Source organism: Drosophila montana, unplaced genomic scaffold, assembly GCF_035044405.1.
Source record: "Drosophila montana isolate Dmon_TW-CO22-7 unplaced genomic scaffold, ASM3504440v1 contig_3217_1, whole genome shotgun sequence".
NCBI lineage: Eukaryota > Metazoa > Arthropoda > Insecta > Diptera > Drosophilidae > Drosophila > Drosophila montana.
The window spans coordinates 862,771-882,766 of NW_026998097.1; the positions used below are offsets into that span (position 1 = coordinate 862,771).

Genomic DNA, 19,996 nt, shown 5'->3' on the forward strand with positions numbered 1-19,996 from the left:
GAGAGCAAAAACTGGCAAGATAGTTTCCCATAATTTGCGTAGCGCTGCGCACATAATGAGCTCAAGAGCAACGAGGAGGGGGCAAGGAGGGAGACAGTGTGAGCGAGCAAGAGAATGGTGAGGTGTAAGGTGTAGAGAGGAAGTCAGGGGCGGGGGAAACTGCGGTCACCTGCATAGCAAATGGTGTGAAATTTTTCGCAAAAAGTCGACAAAGCAGTTGCAAGCAGTGCTACAGCTGCTGTTGCCGTTAGAGAAAGAGGGGGGAGTGGAGGGTTGGGGGAGTTGCGGCGGCTGCTGCTGCTGCTGCTGCTACATTGTTCGCAACCGCACTTAGTTTTTGTTATTATTGCTATAGTTGAAATTTGCATAAATGTTTTTAATTAAAGCATTTAAAGCATATTTTGTTAAGTGGCTTTTAGCTGGGCGAGCATTCGAGTTGCTAATGAAATTGAAAAGGAAGTGAAATGCACATGTGTGTAAACACATACACACATGCATAAGTGCACATGTATTTACATTTATATGAGTGTATTAGGTAAGCACTTGATTTGCTGCATAGAAAGAATATTAAATTGTATTTTTGTTTATTTGCCTTTTTGTTGCCTTGACTTTGGCTACGTAACCTCTTATGAATTTTATGTAAATGTTATGTGTAATACCCTTAATACTATTATTGTTGTTCAATTATTGTATTTGTAAGATTATCGAATCATGCTTAAGGCCATGTGCATGGCATGCATTTTAGATTTTAGTTGCTTTCATGGCCTTAAACTAATTTAATAGGGAACTGAGCTGGTTGCAGAGCATCATTGTACAATATATCCGATATCCGATATTGATTAGATAGTGCATATATACAAGAAGAATAGTGAAACTAGTATTTACTAGTCATTTGAGGGGTTTGGTCAAGATAACTTGACAAACAAATAAGTTTTCCATAAAAGAACCTACTTTTTGACCGATGGATATATGGGTCTGAACCAGCCGGTTCTGATATACATATGGCTATATCAACTCGGCTGTTGATGCAGATCTAGAATATATATACTTTATCAGTCGAAGTCCGTCAGAGATGACTCCTTCTATGCGTTACACATATCGTGACAAAATTATATCCTAAACAAGGGTATGCAAATATTTACCGAGTGCGGAAAGTCAACTCCACTAATTGAAAATGATGGATGAAAGGGGAGCATAAAATTGAAGATAAAACTTGGCCAGTAGAATGACTGGTAATAACCACTAGTAAATATTTAGAATAAATTATTTTTTTTTTATTTTAAATGCACACTTTTTTTTCTGCTTTTTATTCATATTGATAAATAGTATATGGTATATAGAAAGAACTACATGATTATGTTCCACTCATCCTTAATTAATATTATTTTATTTAATGACAAACAACTTTAAAGGCAAATAGTTCAAATTGATTTGAAAATATTGTTGCACAGTTGCAACAATGTTAAATAGCAACTGCAATTGTCGAAATTGCACGTTGCATGCCAACCGAAATTTGCACGTTTCCTTTTGGTTCTTTTGGTAGCTCATCTAACTAATGGCGTCCCATTGCAGAGTTGACATGGTGCAACAATTTCCTTTTCTCTCTTCATGCCGCACTGTCAACAGAGCTGAACAATTTTTATTTATGCGCTTTTGTAGCGCCAAAATTCTCGACGGCAGCCGTCAGTCAACACTGGGAGATTGCCAGGGAGGTGGACGAGCAGTGGACAGGCAGATAGACGAACTGGGATGTGGGAACAGTTGTCGGACGGGCTGGCTGGTAGCTTGCAACATGGCGGAGGCCGTTGGTACGATGGAAAGCAAACAAACTGTAAACTGGGGAACGCCACTCAAAGTCGCGGCTTCCTGGCTGACACACTTTATGCCCCCGTCCAACAGACGCCACTTGGCTTGACGAGAGATGGGCGGGCGGGGAACGGTGTGGGGTAGGCGCTTTAAGTCTGGGTAAACTAGTGGATAGAGCGTGTATCGGAAGCCTTTTGCTTGCCAGTCTAATTGAAGTCGAGTGCATAGCTTGCAGCTTTACTGCTCTGGCAGCTACAGAAACTAACTTTGACATTATGCGCCACAAATTGTGGCAATTTAAAGCCAATCTAAGTCGCTGCAACAGAAAATATTTCACAGCTCCAGATACCAAATGTGCCAACGCTCAATGGACCGAATCAGATCCGTTTCCCTCTCTCTCTCCCTCTCTCTCTCTTTCTCTCCCTTGCTCTCGCTCTCTCTGTCTGTCTATCTTTCTTCTTAATCCACCGTTTCAACTGTCTGCCACATCGTCTAAAGGTAACAATTTATATAATGAAACTGATTTCAAATTTGTGATGTACAGGCCGCAAGCGCGAACTGAGCTTCGTAATTACCGGTCCCGGCCAAAACAACAGTTATAAAAGAGGCGTCCAGAAAAGTCCAAAAAACGAAGACGACATGCCAGAAAATTAAAGTTGAGACCTAAACGAAGCCCCAATACACTTGTATTTGTGCTATTTAATCTCATTTTGTTGTCTTACTTGTCTTTAATATACTCTCAAATATAGTTTTTAATTTGAAGGTTTAAAATTTATATCTAACAAAATATTTAAAATATGTACTTTTAGTAAATATTTAATAAAAAAACATTTTAGTAATTGTTTACATTTACAAGTTAAAAGTTACTATACTATTTTTCATATTAAAATATTACATGCAACATAAAGTAAAAGCTTACGATAAAATGTTCGTATTAAAATATTGAATACTCTTTATAGTATAGATATATATCATCAAAAATATTATTTAATTGCATGTTTTGAAATTCATACCAAACAAATTATTTCAAATACGTAATTTTTGAAAATATTTAATAAAAAAGTTAAAAATTAAAAAATTACGATAACATTTTTCACATTGAAATATTACGATAATACAAATTTACGATATTTTTCATATTACTTTCATACAAATGTAATTTTGGTAATGGTATTTCTCATATTAAAATGTTACGATAATATAAAATTACGAAATTTTGCAATTAAAATATTACGATAAAAATAACGATAATATTTTTCATTCAACAATAATATGATAACAGTTTACGATAAATTGTTCGTATAAAAACATTTAAAACTATTCATAGTATAGATTATGGACTATTAGATATAGAATCAGTATAAAAACATTTAAAACTATTCATAGTATAGATTATGGACTATTGGATATAGAATCAGGAATAATCTTAATTCAGTTAGACTTTTGGCTTAATTCAAGATTTTTCATAAAAGAAATACCTGTCTTTAATCTTAAAAAAAAGAAATGAATATCTCTTTGACATTTTGTGGAAATATTTACCAGTTACATTTTAATCTTTTATAAAGCTCCTTTTAATTTTATTTGATACAAGTAAAAAATAAAAAAACTTCCCTTAACCGTTGCGAATTGCGTTCAGAATTTGAAATATGCCCTGTTAGGGTATCTGAAATTGAACAGAGAATTAAAACAAGTTTAAAAACTGAACCGACTGGTGTTGGAACTGCGGCCGCTGTTGGTCACCTGCTTGGCCGGCTCGTTGGGATATGTTATTTCGATTGGTCTCCCAAAATGTATTTGTGCCATGGCGAAGAAGAACCGCAACATGATTTGGCAACTTGGCAACTTTCTTGTGGCATGTGCAACGTGCTGAAGCAAGGAAAAACACGTTGCAAAAATCATCTGTTGAATCGCGCATCTCCGGCCGAACGGCCCAACCCACCTGACTAGGCAACTTTTCGTGTGGGAGTCGTTGCCAGATTTTGCGGTTACTTTGAAAAATCTTTGGAATGTTTTGTTGTTGTTGTATTTTTCCTTAATTCTTTCTTTTTGTTTGATAAAAAAGAAAGTTGACATAAATTGTTAACTCGAAGTTTTTTTTTTTTGCGCTCGCTCAGTTGAAGTTGCGGTGGCAAAAAAGTTGCCAGTTGCTGTCTTTTGCCATTTGTTGTTGTTGTTTCTTGTGCTGTTGTTTTCGTTGTCTTGTGTCGTGCGCAGGAAGGAAATAACTGAAGTTTAGTTAGCAGAGAGGGGCAAAGAGTTGCGAGCTGCGGATAGTTTTTGGCAAGTTATTGTGGGATTTTGGCGCTGAAATGAAATGCATTTGAAAGTTCGTGAAACAAGTTAATCGTCTGTGAGTCTGCCAGTTTATGGCTAGAGCTCCATGGATAGATGAAATGAAAAGCAAAGTGATAATTGAATTTTAGATGATTATGAAGAGGATAATACGATATGTACATGCATTAAAACGTACAAAAGGCGATTGCAATTGCAGCTATCATTAAATTCCTCTTTTTATTGACAGCAATTGAAAACTTATTGATTTTAGTATATTTTCTATAATTAAAAGTCTGTATTTCTGTATACAATTCAGAAGCCTAAGAAATTGCGAGTAAAATTTCTAAAAGTTGCAATTTCCGAGCTACTTATTTTAAATTAATCTAAATTATCATATTTTGCAAATTATCTTTAAATAAATAAATCAAATTCGTATTTTCCCTCTGAATATATGATATACTTAGCTACTAATTTGTTATAAATTAATTATTATTAATTAAATTTTATTATATTTATTAATGAAATTATTATTCAATTTATTTTTTCCAGCACAAATCTCAAGCTGCCAACCAAATTCAGCTCGGACACCAACCGCACAACCCTAGATCACAAAGTTCAGCTCAGGCAACAACCGAACCACGGAAATCACCAACGTTTTAGCGCGTGCAATTACCAAGTACCAAGCATACAACCTAGCATATGTACAAACCCAAACGATCAACAACGTCACATGCTTAAAGCTCAACAAAGCTTAACAGCATGGACTCCGCAGCAAATACAACAACAGCAACGACAATGTCGCAAAGCAATGACACAAACCCAACAGCAACAGCGGACGATGACTACATAACCGTTGTTGAAGTCGACGATCCCACATCGTCCACCAAAGACACAAACCATTTGAAGAAGCTAGTCAAACGGCAAAGTTCCGTGGCCGAAGACTCCTCATTTATCACCGTGCTGACCATTAACGAGCAGCAGCAGCTGCTCCAGCAACAGCAGCAACAGCAAAAAGATCAGCACGAATCGCAAACCGAGCCGGATGAACCGGAGCACGTGACCGTCTACCGCCTGCCGGGTGAGCGACTGGGCTTTGGCCTTAAATTTCAGGGTGGCACACGCAACACGGAGCTTGTGCAAAAGCTGTACATACAATCGTGCGCCGCCGACAGTCCCGCCTCCAAGGTGGCCACCAGTTGGGGCCATTTGCGCGAGGGCGACGAAATTCAGAGCATTGATGGGCGGCTGGTCTCGCAAATGACGCGCATTGATTGTGTGCGTTGCCTCAAGGATAGTGTGGCAATTAATCTAATCGTACGCAATGGTCACGGCCAGAAGCCGCCCAGCGAGGAGGAACAGCAGACAGATGTGTCCATTGTGCTCAATGCCCAGCCACCGCCGCCGCCACCAGTGCCACCACGCAAACTGGTGAAACGGCAAAACTCCAAAGAGGGGCCCTCCACAGTACAGCTCGTTGTAGAGAAGCCACTGACACCACCGCCAGACGCCGAATACTATATCAATCTGTTTGCTGAATCTCTGAAGGCCGGCTCCGAGTCGGATGACACTGCGAGCACCATTTCCACTGTCATTGATAAGCTCTCCATGGGCTCAAATTACTCATCCGACACAGAGTTGGCCGGCAGCCTGAACGGACCAGAGCTCGCCAAGCTGGTGCAACCGTTTACTTTGCTCGAGCAGGAATTTCAATTGGAACAGACACTGGGTCAGCCCAAGCTGATCATACCGGGCAACAACTACGAGAATGTCGAGTTCAAGACGGAGAAAGTCAATGTCTATGAAAATGTTGAGCTGAAGAGTCCGCTTGGCACTCCAACGCCAAAGCCACGTGTGCTGCTTGCCACCGTGGAGCCCAAGAAGCGTTCCATAATTCCTATGCCGCGCAAAATCGCCACGCCCAGTAAGTTGCCTATTGAAGTGGCGCCTCCTAGAATTCCAATTGATTCACCCACAACGCCCACCAATGAGTTGGCCAGCACACCCACAAATGAGCCCACCAAGGAGGTCAAGGAGTTCAGCACCAAAATACCCAAGGCCAAGCCGTTGAGCTCCATAGTCAGTCCGGGCTTTTCACGTGCCAAAACTGAGGGCGAGATAAAGCTTCATCTTCAGCCCGTCAAGCAACAGTCACCGCAGCTGAAATCTCGCATTCCCATCGTCACAACCCCAGTCCAGAAATCACCTCCAGCCAATAAGTCAATAATAGCTTCGTCGCCGCCACCGTCAACAGCTAGCTCCAACATTCCTCGCCTGCTGCAGAAGCAAAAGTCGGAGACGGATCTGAAGTTAGGCTTCTATCGCAGCAAGTCCAAGGATGCCAGTCCCAGTCCTGGACACCTGAGAGCGCCACTGCAGCGTGCCAATTCCGCGGAGGCGCCTGCACGAACCACACCTGAACGCACCTACATACCTGTGCTGCTCAACAGCGGCTCCCGGAGCAGCTCCAACTCAACGGAGTCGCTTAGCTCCATATGCAGCAACGGCAGCAACAGCCAACGTTCTCCAAAGGGACCCAAACCGAAACCTCCGGAGCGTGTTCAATCACTGCAAAAGACGCAAATACCCAAACTGCAGTCGCTGCCAACGACTCCGCCACAGCAGCAGCCCAAGCTGAGCATGCAGACCTTCAGACAGGCCACCAATGGTACACCTCCAGCGACGCCCGTAAGCACGCCCTCGCCCACCAGCAATCGTGAGATACGCTTCAAGATACAGACCTACGAGAGCAAGGCCCAAGATGAGGACAAGCTGCCCAGTCTCTTCGATCTGGTGCACAAGCAGGATACAGTCGAGAAACTGGAGACTTCACCGAAGCCACAGCGTGACATAACCGCGTTGCTGGCAGCGGTAGCTGCGGAGGCAGCCGATCTGGCAAGGGAATCGCCACCTCCCTTGGTAGTGGGCAAGTGCACCAAGATTGTGGATGATAATCAAACCACAACGTGCTACTCGAGCTCCAGCAGTGATGAGGATGAAGTCGAGCAGGATGATGTAGATGCCGCCGAGCGCGAGTATATCTGTGAGGATGGCGAAAAGCTGGGTCCACCAGAGTTAATCAATGGGCCGGGGCCCTCAGAGGCTTACTTCAACATGTATTGGCATTCAAATATGCTGCCCACCATTGGAGAGGTTGAGGAAGAGTTCTCGTCACTCGAGCCGCAATCCTTGACGAATGGGTGAGTACCAAAATAATGATAATCAGTGCTAGAAAGTTTGAGTATGAGTTGGTACAGGTCGACTGAAGTATATAGAGTGGGTGTAGATAAGATGAGTCGAAGTTTTAGAGTTAAAATAGGGGACTTTTAAAAGTAAATAAAGAAAACAAGATTGATATAGCAAAATCGAAGTAGTACTTTTGAGATTAGATAACTATGCGGATTTGGATTATCAGCAGACTTAATCAATATATTAGTATAGTTAAATATAATATAAACTATATACCTTTTTTGAAACTGTTATTATAGTTTTGTCGCGTAATGTGTGACGCATAGATAGTTACCTCTCTGACTGTATATACTCTTGATCTTAGGTAACTGCCGAGTCGATATAGTCTTGTCCCAACTAGTCTATCAGTTGTATATATTAAGCTATACTCTCTTTTTGCATAAAAAACCTTTTGGTTTTTAAAATGTCTTGACCAACTTCTGCAATAAAGTTCTTAACTATGCATTAGGCATATGTGCAAAATCGGGTTTCTATATTATATGATTCCTTCAGTAAAAATCCTTTGGAAATAAAGCTTTTCTAAGCCACATGCTTTCAAGAGTATTAAGTCTGCAACGTGCCGTTCTTTCTTGTTTTACTGTGTTAAATATAATACAGTGAAACGATTTTAGACCAGTCAACGTAGAAACTTGCGCAATTCATCATATGCTAGTCATATTCTTACCAGATAGGCCTTTCCAGTCTCACAGTTGCCAAAATTTTTTGCAAATAATAGATATGGGTAAATATTTGCGGTATATAAACCTAACTATAGGAACTCACACATTCAGGCGTCTGACCAGGCGTGAGGGGGCTACCCCCGTTTATAGACTGATAAGAAAAATGCCGGCAAACGCACTGATAAAGGCGTGAATATTTGTATGCTCGACTGATAACGGCTAATGGCAAACGGCATTCGGCGAACGTTTGGGCCAACTAGTTCAATTTCGAAAGGCGAAAGGCAAAGGTTTGCGGGGTTGCATATAATTTGCGCAGCGTTTGAAATCAAGCAGCTGACGGGCAAATTTCCGTTTGCTGTAGCGACAGGTTCGGAAACGTTTCAATTAACATACATACATATACACAATTTGATAAAAGGCCCATCATTCTAATTACTCAATGTGATATACACCTGTCTGTCTACCCAACAGCCAACCGAGTGCGATTGCGGAGGAGCTAAAGAAGTTACCGAATTACGTGCAACCACCGAAGGTGACAGCGACCATTGCCAAAATGGAAGCCCATGCAGCAACGGAGGAGGCTCCTCAAGTCAAGAGCGTTGATAAGATTGTTGCCCATGATGATGACGCAGCCGATGGCGATAAGGGTGACCAAAACGCTGACCATTTCGAAGAGAGCAACAGCGCGAGCAGCACAACGCAGCAGAGCGAAAGCAGTAGCACGCAGGAAACTAGCGAAAGCAGCGAGAAGAGCACCAGCAAGACACAACGTACGATTACCACAAAGGTGGTTACCACTAAGACAAGCAGCACCAGAAGCACCAGCAGCAGCTCCTCGAGCTTTGTGAGTCCCTCAGCAGATATTTGCTTCAAGCTGCAACCGTATGAGGAGCGTGAGGAGGCGCAGACAACGACACCAACAACCACAACGACCGTACACGAGGAGCGTCGCGTTGTCAGCGAACAGAAGACGCTCAGCGAGCTGAGAACCAAGGATGCGCTGACCGGTGAGGAACAGCTGGTGACCAGCGCCGAGTCCAAGTCAAGCAGTGCACGCTTCAAGAAGATCAGCAGCAACGACAATCTGCTCGACCTGGCCGATGTCGAGCAGCTGCAGCCGTTGACTGCCACCGTCTCTGCGGAGACGCGTCTAACGGAGCGTCTGGAAAATCCACAGGATAAACAGAGTATTGAAACGGGTATTTTGACATTATCCGAATGTGGCAAGCAGCTGCAGCTGTCCGAGAACGGTGGCATCAGCTACACCGAATGCGAGCAGACCGAACAACAGACCTATTTGGAGGGCCAACAGATCCTTAACGAGCAGCCCGTCGACATAAATGCGCAGCCCACGCTCGAGAGGGAATTCAGCGAGACTCTAACGGTTAGCAAGGATGGTGAGAAGCAGGTGACCAAGCGACTGGAGCAAAGCAAGGAGACGCCCTGCAAGAAGGGTGCCAAGCTGCTAAAGAAGACCGATGAGGAGCGTCGCCTAGAGCAGGAGGCGCAAAAGATTATCGAGAGCTATCAGAAAGTCAAAAAGGAGACCGAGAAACTATACAATCTGCAGCTGGCAGATGATGAGCAGGGCTTTGATCTGAGCGCCTTTGAGCAGGTTGAACCACATGCAGAGCAGCAGGCCGAGGCAGAAGTTGTGCAGCCAGAGGAAGAGGTGAAGGAGGAGGTGGTGAAGGAGGTGTTGGTGAAGGAAGAGGTGGTGGAGGAGGAGGTGGTGCAGAAGGAGATAATCAAACCTGTGGAGGAAGTAACTGTGCACGAACAATTGGAAATTACTTTACCCGCTGTCGAGGACGATCTGGGCTATGTGCTTCACAAAAACATCATAGATCCACCAAAGCCGGAAATCGTTAGCGAGGAAGTCATCAAGGCAGCTGCGCCCAAGGCAGCGCCCAAACCGAAGCCACCCTTGCCAAGCGGCAAGCCAAAGGTGTCGCCAACCGTTGTCAAACCCAAGACAGCTCCGCCGCCAGTGCCTAGTAAACGCAGTGAGCTGGGACTGGGAGCCAAGCCGACGCCCACACAGCGACGCAGCAGCGTGGAGCTACAGAGTCCACCCAAACCGCTGGAACGCATCATTGTGGGCGTGGAGCAGACAGAACCCAGCCCAATTATCAATTTGGCCAGCGTTGATCTGCCCAATGTAGCGCCCGCTACTGTTGTCCCCCACAAGTCGAATGCCAACGATAATCTTCTCGCCCAAGCTGTTGACCTGCTGCAGGATGAGCTGCACTTTGAGAGTCATAAACTGCCGAACGCCGAGAAACAACGAGAGGTTGAGGGCGAGGTGGCCATAGAGGGGCGCGGCCTGGAGCAGGGCCAGGGGCAGGCCGAAGTAAATGGCATTGTTCTGAGTGCCAGCTCATCGATGACATCAACAGCATCGTCGTCATCGTCGGTGGCAACGCCAATAACAACGCCAATTTTGGTATCAGCAACGTCATCACTAGATTCGGTCAAAAGTGTCATCGAGGTCATCAATGGGCATGCCCCTGACAGAGCCGAGGGGCACAGCAACGACGACAGCTGCAATAGCCTAAATGGAGCCGTAGTAGTCGCTGATGACACTGCTCCCAGCGAGGAGCATGTGGAGAATGTGTCAACGTTGACGCTCGATAGAGAACACGAAACAGGTAAGTGCTTGTCAAATGCAGGGCTTAAGGGCTTATGGTTTAGCTGAGTGCAATGAGAGGCTATCCAGTGAGCGGGGGTGTCTATAAGATACATTGTTGGGCTTTGACTCTTGTGCACTTTGAATACCATACCCTAAAAACCTTATTCTTTTTGCTACCCTTCAACTCGGAAGCGTAGTGTAATAATAATATTATTAGTGAGAGAAACTGTTTTGTTATTATTAAACTGAACATTTTTTAGGGTTTAATTTATTTGTTAATTAGTTTCCTTTATTACACAAAATTCATATTTCTTTAAGTTAATAAGTAATATTATTGTTTTCATTATTATTTGATCATTATTATTATATTACGTAAATTATTTGATGGTCATTTTTAGGGTTTTATTTGAGCAATTTTTTTATATAATAATTAATACACAAAATTTATGGTTTTCTTCACTCTTAAAATTATAATATTATGTTGAGATTATTTTTATTTTATTAAAAATTAAATTCATAAAAATTAAATCTCCTCAAATTTAACTTTTACAATATATATTGTTATTGTTATTACTATTATTATTATCATTATCATTTTAATTATTAATATTATTATTTTATGACATTATTTTCTTTTGATTATTATTGCTCTATGATTATTTTTGTTTAATGTTTTTATTTTTTTCTGATTATTTTTGATTTCATTTTTATTTTATGATAATTTTTATATTATTTTTTTTTTATTTAATGATTTTTTATCAATATTATTATTATTTTTTTTTCGTAAGTTCAATAGTTAGCAATAAGCTGAAGACTTCTTCTGAAAACTATCTTCAGCTACAATGAGACCAACTTCTTCTAGCTATATTCTGTCTAAATCACAATAAATGGCCAAAAAAAACAACATAAATGTGAGGCAACGATTTCAACTTAATATTATTTTTTTGCTGTTTAATGAATTGTTGTCAATTTTTCGACACACCTCTCACTTTAGATACGAATTCACAATTGTGTCAAATGCCCAAATTCTCTGATAGGGACAGGGGTCATGCGGGGCGGGTAATTGTTTGCCCAGCAGCGCTCAATGAGCATTTAGCTGTGGTCACTGCGGCTGCCAACCGGCCCCGGTAGGTCCGCTTGCCAAGCTGATTTTTGACAGCTCTCGTCTCTAAACCGAAAGTCCGTTAGTCGGACGCATCCAATTATTGGTCACTATATGAATGTGTTGGAAGCGTTTCCCCTTTTCGGCGCCATTGAGTCCGTTGCCATAAGCCACAATTTGGAACTCCAAGCTGTACAGTTCGCAATTCCTCTCCCGTAGTTCTGCCCCTCCATCGCCAGATCTACTTGGTCTGCATTTTGTTTTCCTTTAGCATATGCAAAATGCGATTAATGGACTTTATGGACTCATTTTGCGCCAACTGAAACTGAAACTGGAGAGTCGCCAGCAGTTTTGTCTGGTCAGCAGGGTCTAGTTATTAAGAGCCAACCATTTTGGGTGGCATGAATGCAATTTTGGGGAGTAGCTGTTAAAGTTATACTGGCAATATGAGCACAGGTTTCTATCTCTGATGAAATAAACAATTTCCGAATCTTAAATGTTCAATTAATATTCGCTTATGATTTACGTCTAGCAATTTTATCATAAGTAATTATTTTATTTGTGATTTGATATAAAATATTATTCAATTTTCGAATATTTGTAAATATATTTTACAATCATTTCACACAACAATCCCTTAACATTTGCCGTTAAAGGACATTATTTGCTTTTTTATTGCATCTTTAACTGTAACATTTTCTCTGCCGGCATTGTCATTTATTTGAAATTATTTATTTGTGCTTTTGCCAAATAAAGTATATCTACAGTATTGCCAATTATATTGCAATCGGAATATGAATTTTATATTTGGAATGTACAAAAGCAAATGCCTAAAGTCGACAATGCTGTGAATTATAATATTTGAAATATGCCAAATTTATTTCACCATATAGAGCAAATTATTTTCATATAACTGAGCGCCAGAGCGCAAAAACGAAATGATATAAATAAAACCTTAAAAAACAATTGCCACAAAATGTAAATTGCAACAGCGGGAAAGTGCAACAGTATTACGTATACGACGTATACGACGAGTATGCGTATGCCATATACATATGTATGCATATGTATGTTGCTCTCTCGCTCTAACGTAATTGTTTGGCTTAAATATTTCGTGTGCATTGGATTTGCGTTACCTGTGCAAACGACACATTTGCATTTGCATTTTGGTTATAAAAACAAACCGAAACCAATGAGCGGGTAGCGGCCCGAAACGTGCAAATAAAATATTGGCAAAATGTTTTAATTAAACAAAAACTGACAAATATTGGCACCTGTATTCCCATCTAGGTGCCAGCGTTGCATGCAACAGAAAATTTGCATACCAAAATGCGCCCCAAAATGCAGATTGGTTTTCTGCTGCGGTCGGTTCCCTTTCGGGGGTTTGGGCATATATCCCTTCCCAAATATTAATCAAAAATTTTGCAGCGCAACTGCATTGCATTTGCATATTATACAGTGGCACGCACACAGCCAAAATTCAAGTAGCACTATCGTAAATTTTAATGTCTGCATGCGACAAATATCATAGAAATTTAATTATCTAATCGATAGCGCACATTTTGATTGATCTATAAACTAAAATTGCCATTTGCCAACAATCATAAAAGGCTATCTTAAGAGCCAGAATATTACATACCCACATGTAGCTGACAGTCGAACCCCTGTTCTGATTGAGTTCTGCATTTGGAAGGCATTTATGGTACATTGCTTTTAGTGTTAAATATTTTGGTTGCGTCACGCTGACTGATGATAAAAGTTAACAAATAATCAATTTTGGTTAGCATTTCGTAGGGTTTACTGCGCTGCTCTTCTCGCTTGGAAATTGTAATTTCATTTTATCGCACTGAAGAACTTATCCTCGATTCAGTTAAGTGCGTATATCCGTATGGTTTCCACGATCTCAGTATATATTATAAATTAGGTAAAGTTCAACATAAGTCACAAAAGAAATAATAATTATTTAATAATTTTTGAGGTTTTTTTACCCTGAATTTATTGACAATGGGTAACAAGGTATGATGTTCTTGTGCAAATGTATGTGACAGGGAAAAGGAAGTATTGACCCCATAAAGTATATATATTCGTGATCAGCATCAAAAGCCGCTTCGATCTAGCCATGTTCCTATGTCTGTTCGTATATTTGAAAGCGTCGATCTCAGAACCCATAAGATAAAGAGACTTCAAAGTAGGTTCTCCTCCTCCGACAATCGATAACTTGCCCCGTTGCCAAGCAATCGTTATCGAAATCCTGTTTTTGAGCAAATGTCTTTACTTTTAATGGCTTGAGGCACCAAACTTGACATTTAGCTTATAAAATAGTATACACAGATTAAGTATCTTTCATTTTATAACTTACGCCCATAGATTTTGCTTAGGTACTGATATAGCAAGTAGTTCATTTAGTTAAGTAAACTGACGGGCATTTCATTTAATTTTCTTTTTACTATGACGTCATACATATCGAATTAAATCTGTTTGTATTTCATTCACATGCGTATATATGAAATTGCTCTGTCATAAAAGTAAATATTTTTACGGCGCATTCAATTTCATAATTACAATCCTTTGGCTATCTGTGTTATTCTTTCTCACCTCTCTCTCTCTCGCACTCCTCTCTCGCTCTCTCTTTCTCTTTATCACTTTAATGATAATAATTTTTATAACCGAAATGCATTGATAGATAGCGTTGTTTTTCTCATATCGAATGTTATCTATCAGTTGACAAGAATTTCATCCATGCCATATGTCGATTGGCCTGATACTTTTCGATAAGACCTTATCAGCATTGCCAAAGCATTGCGTGTTGTAATTAGTTGTTTGGCCCAAATATTTTGCTAATCCGTCAACAGTTGCTGCTCAACCCACCGAAACAACTAAGTCTAACCCGCTCCAGCTGCCCCTTGTAAACAGCTGCTACTCGCCAGCTTTGCATGGGAACTGTGTCTACTTCAGCGCCAGGTCCAGTGTTCGGAGTTCAGTGCTCAGTGCTCAGTGCCCAGTCAGTGCACTCAACACTTTGAAATTGGATTTGGAGCCAAAATGAGCAGCTGACCAGCTGACTGAATGACTGACAAGCCGTGAGCCCCTCGGCACGCCCTCTTCCGCCACATCTAAGCCCGCAGAAAGCGGTCGGCATAATTGCTTTTGGGCACATGGCACCCACTCAGGCGCCAGCGATTCGGACTGCAGCTCAAAAGGAGCACTTGGGCCCCCACCATGGTGCTAATGAAAATGCATGACGCGCAGTTGGCGCTGGCTAGACGTGCAGTTGAGTCCTGTGTGTCGCGTGTGCTGGGCTCTGTTTTAGAAATCATTCTCTTTTTGGGTCCAACACTTCTCACATAAAGCTTAAATAGTTTAGAAAGGCAAAAGCTAAGCAAAAAAAACTTGATTAAGTTGAGAAACAAAATCCTTTACATATGATTTTATTGTAACAAGATGTAAGATGGATACATATGTAAAGAGCTCGTTTTTTTTATTGCATACCTTGAAGAGCCTGTAATATTTGAGCAAGATAAGAACTTCTCTGGAACACCAAAGGTATGCCACAGAATATTCTGTTTTTAAACATATTAAAAGAAAACAAAAAAGAAAATTATTACCAGAAACTTAATATGTTAATTATATTTAAATTTATACAAAAGTTTGTTCAATATTTGCTTCTATACCCTGAAACCATTGGAAATGGGTAAATAGGGGTATATAGGCTTTGTGCAAATGTATGTAACAAGCAGAAAGAAGCTTCTTCGACTTTCTTAAGTACATTTTTATATAGATATATATACTTGATCTAGTCTGTACGATTTCGAATACTAACATCTCATATATCATATGCAAAAAAAAATAATCATCTCTTTATGTGATATCTGCCTACATTTCCTTCGATAAATATTGATTGTCTTAGGGTATCTACTAGTCGGACATTTCCTACTTAAGCACTCTTGGTTTTTCTGTTGCTTTTGCTGTGATGTGGCTTACAGTTTTCAATTGACAGCCTTGTCTGTCTGTCTATTTGATTACAAGTGTTGTAGACATTTGCAGGTCAAATGCTTCCCCCTTCCCTACTCACAGCTCCTTGCCCCTTCTCTGCAAATTGTGTGTGTGTGTCACGAACATTGCGCAAAATTTATCGCTTTTGTGCATTTGAAATTAATTTGAAATTAATTTTCAATTCGATTTTCGGTGCTGCCTTCTCATTTGATGTGTGTGTTAGTTGTTGTCGCTCGTTGTTGCTTGTTGTTGTTGGTTGTTGGTTGTTGTTGCCATCGCAGTTGGCTCCATGTAATTACATGTCGTTCTGTTTGCTGTTGTTGTTGGCGCCTCGGGGTTTTTTGATTATATTTTGTAGCTAATTTTGTTGTTTGCGGTCTTGTCGATTTTAATTGTTTGGTAAATGAAACTATCAACTGTTAACTGTGGCTCGTAGGGGGTGTTGCGGTTGTGGTGGTTGAATTTAATATTGCAAAATTCTATTTTATATGAAAGGAACAAGTAGCCAACAAGTGCCAAAGATTAAATGCCCTTACATTATATTTATTTAAAAACAGCTATATAAATATTTGATCTGATCAGCTTTTAAGTGAATAATGAATAAATATATTTTCCCCTTTTAGACTTTTGCCCTAGGGCTTTGCATATCGTTGTAAGAATAGTGAATCTCGTAAATTCTGAACATGGTGAAAATATCTTGGAAAGCAGAACATGTTGCTATACATAGAGTTATATGATATACTTAGTAGCGCGAAATGGATAGGATTTGGCTCATATATAAGCAGCATATTTTAACTAATAAATGCCGAGATTAGTCAAGATATCTTGATAAAATAAAAGTTCTTTATATAAAGTTAACTTTGCGAACAGTGGGACCTATGCTGTTTCAAGACGATAGCTTTAAAACCGAGAGATAAGTTTGCATAAAAACAACTCGGCTGTTGATGCTGATCGAAGATATAATAACCTTTGCAAGGGTATGACAATTAGAAACAGCTTTTTCTATAAATTGCAAGTGTTTTATGTGTATTTTTAATGAAAGATTTGACAAAGCTTCAAATATGTTTTAAATGCAACAATTTACGTTGCCCTGCCTAAGGCTTCATTTGTATGTATTCATTGAACGAAACAAAAACACTTTAACAAGTTTGTGCTCTACCCTTAGCTGTTTCGTATTGAAATAAAAATACCCTTTTCAAGGATAAAAAGCATTTTAACGCTTAATTCATAATAACTTTTTGTGGGCTTAATGGCCTAACACCAGCCAAATCGATTTGAACCGTTAGCTATGCCACATATACCACATGATACCGCAAAGCCACGGTTTTAACGGCAATTCCAATACCGTTTCCAATTGGAAACCGCACCACAAAACGCTGTCGAGTTGATTTGATTGATTTTAAATGGCGTTTAATTTGACAATCGATGAGCCTGAAAATGCTGCACTGCCACATTTTGCGAGGCGTTCAACCAATAGGTCAAAGGGCAAGTTGATTGACTGATTTGATTTCGTTTGATTTGATTTGATGCAGCTGTCATAAAACGCTGCACACACAATTTCGTAAAATCTTAAAGCGATTGCAGCCTAGCTGAAAATCTGCTTGAAAAGTTGTGAATTACGAATAAGCGATGATATGGCAAAGGGCAAGTGATTGAGAAGTTACTGCATCTCATTCTTCTGCTCCTGCTGACTCTTCACTGAATAGTAGCCGCAGTCATTTACTCTACACTTTACCGTTTCGTATGAATTCAGTCCATTTGAGCCTTTATGTCCGCCCCTGCCATTTATGAGTTATATATTGGCTCCAGACTCAGCACAAACAGGCGGCAAACATCACAGAGAGATGAACATTCATGCAGCATTCAGCATTGAGCATTGGGTCAATATTATCAGCACATTTAAATGGGCTTAAACGCGAGGCCTGAAATGAATGCTAAAGCAAACAATGGCAAAGGACCATTCAATTGCCCAGCGACCCAGTTTTGTAAAATGAATTTAGAGCATGAACTTTATGCAACAAAGGGCACATGCTACAATTAACAAAAATAAATATGTATAATATGCTTTAAAAGAGCTTTTACTGATTGATAAAGCATAAAGGTATATAGTTTTTATGCTATCTGAAGTATCGCTTTCAAGGCAAAGATAATTCATAGCTTAACTCTATTAAGTATGCAAAAAATGATTGTATCTACCAGATAGTTTCATATAGATTATCCGAGAGCAGGATATCCTGGTCTTACTTACAACATTATTGGTCCATTAGGTTCTGCAATCCGAGAAAATCTGAATTGTGTTTGGGCTTTTGCTAATAAATCTCTGATCCAACAATAGATGTTAAGGAAACGAAATCTACATTGGCATAGAGCTTGAAATGTGCAGAGAAGCTGAACCGTATTTCATCGGGAGTTAGATCTGAATTGGCATAATACTTTAAAAATGTTATTAAACATTCTCAATTTAGTAAACAATTTCTGTATGTTTATAGGAATCTAAGCCCGTTGTCGGAACTTTCTTTATTCTTCAACAGCTTTGCAAATTGTGTGATTGACTGCAAACTCTTGATAAAATGCTATTTAAGAAATTTCATACGAATATAGGTAGGGTGTTTATAGACTAACATACATGTCCATGCAAATAGGTGTGTAGCTTTAGGAAAATTATAAAGAGCGTCAATAAGATAGGCCGTAGATAACTGCTTTCCGACAGATGAGCTGCATATATGTACTACAGCAAATGTCTTTAGCTGGAAGTAAATTCTAACAAAGAAAGCTTCAAGAGCGGCTTCAGAGATGTACATTTGCCTGGCTAGCTCCAATGCAAACTCTAAGCCCCATTTTAAAGACTCGCCCAAAGAAGGAGATAAAAAAATGAAACAAAAAAAAACTTGTGCTAATTATTTAACACTTGGCTGGGAGTAGTCAAGCAAGGAAACCATGCGGGAAGCCAAGTCATGACTTTATTTTCATTGTTTTATCGCAGTGAAATCGCGAACGTTGAAAATCACATGCGCACACATCATAAATGTCAACTTGGCGAGAATTATGGCACACAAGGTGGAAGAAAAAAAACCAAACAAAAAACCAGGAGTATAGAGACTGCAGGAGGTGGAACATAGGGAGCTAGGTACTGTTTCGCTCTAGAGTAGCATTCAGTCATCTTATGAAGTCATGGTGTGGTGCAATGCTTCGCTTGGCTTTCAGCTTTCGGCTGTCGGGGTTCATGTATGCTTGTGCTTGGGTTCTATCTGAAAATCGAGATTTCGTGGTCCGTGACCATTTGGCAATGTGATAATTGCAGCTGCTGCCGCCGCGCAGAACCCAGAAGCAGTTCTTGTAATGAGGCATAGCCGTGATGTGAGTTGCCTTTAACTTGGTTCAGGTTTTGGTTCGGGTTCCGCTTCGGGCTTGGATTTGGGTTCGGGTTCGGGTTGGTTGCGTTTGACACTAAAGTGCAGCTGGGCTTGGCCCATCACTGCATTCTCCAGCTCCTCATACTCTTACCAGCAGCTAGCTCTTTCTCTAGCTACTGTTGCACATTTTCGCTTTGTTTCGCATTTAATGTGACAATGTCATTTTGTTTGCTGTACTTGTTGTTGTTGTTGCTGCTGTTGTCGTTTATCTATCTGTTAATTTGCAACGCCACGCAAGTTCACACTCTTAATTGGATTTGAAAGTGCAGTCGGAGGCAGCATTTGACACAGGCCAATCCCCTAGCTGCTGCTGCTTTTGCTACTTCTGCTTATGCTCCTCCGCCAGCTCGGCTCAGAAGTTTAGAGACATGACAGCTGATTAGTTAGCCTGGCTATTTGGGTTTGTTTTGGCCAGCCTGTGTGAATGGGGTTAACCCAACAACGGCGGTGGCGGCATTTAATGCATTTTGCGAAGATTTTCATGTGCCTGGCAGCCCGTTAATGAGTTCAGTTCAGTTGCGCTTAATGATAATGGATTGAAGAGAAGGTGCAGCTCGGTTTGCCGCCGATAGAGAGTAGCACTAGCCGTGAGCAGTAGATTTTTGTTAACTGAAAAGAACATGAGTCGTTGATAGTTATGGCACTGTACTAGGTTAAATGTTAGCATGGTTCACAAGATCAGTGAAAAGACACGATTGATAATAAAAGCTTGTTGTTTGGCAGAGTATACGTACACTCAGAAAAACTACAGCTCGAAATTGAAAAGTGGTCCAAAATATTTAGTCTAGTTTTTAGTAAATATTTCCTAAAACGATTCGTCAATTTTCTCAAAGCAAAAAAAAAAGGAATGAAGAGTGAAATATTTTCTAAC

At 40.4% G+C, this 19,996-nt stretch overlaps 1 protein-coding gene and 1 long non-coding RNA gene across 3 annotated transcripts in view; one reads left to right on the forward strand and one right to left on the reverse strand.

Annotated features, from left to right (window-relative positions):
• The first annotated feature begins 4,629 nt into the window (after nucleotides 1–4,629).
• The window catches only part of bbg (big bang), a 118,758-nt gene continuing 103,391 nt past the window's right edge, over nucleotides 4,630–19,996 (forward strand). The window contains exons 1-2 of one of the 2 annotated variants that reach the window (XM_064689314.1): nucleotides 4,630–7,277; nucleotides 8,457–10,636. In XM_064689314.1, the coding sequence (XP_064545384.1) occupies nucleotides 4,840–7,277; nucleotides 8,457–10,636 (4,618 nt within the window). In that variant the 5' untranslated portion in view covers nucleotides 4,630–4,839. Of the gene's footprint in view, nucleotides 7,278–8,246; nucleotides 8,353–8,456; nucleotides 10,637–19,996 lie in introns of those variants that run through there. The other variant, XM_064689315.1, reaches the window with a different exon arrangement.
• On the reverse strand, nucleotides 18,610–19,952 carry LOC135433119 (uncharacterized). Its single transcript, XR_010437028.1, has 2 exons — nucleotides 19,860–19,952; nucleotides 18,610–19,734 (listed from the first exon to the last, which is right to left on the reverse strand). It is a non-coding gene; the product is annotated as an uncharacterized LOC135433119 (long non-coding RNA).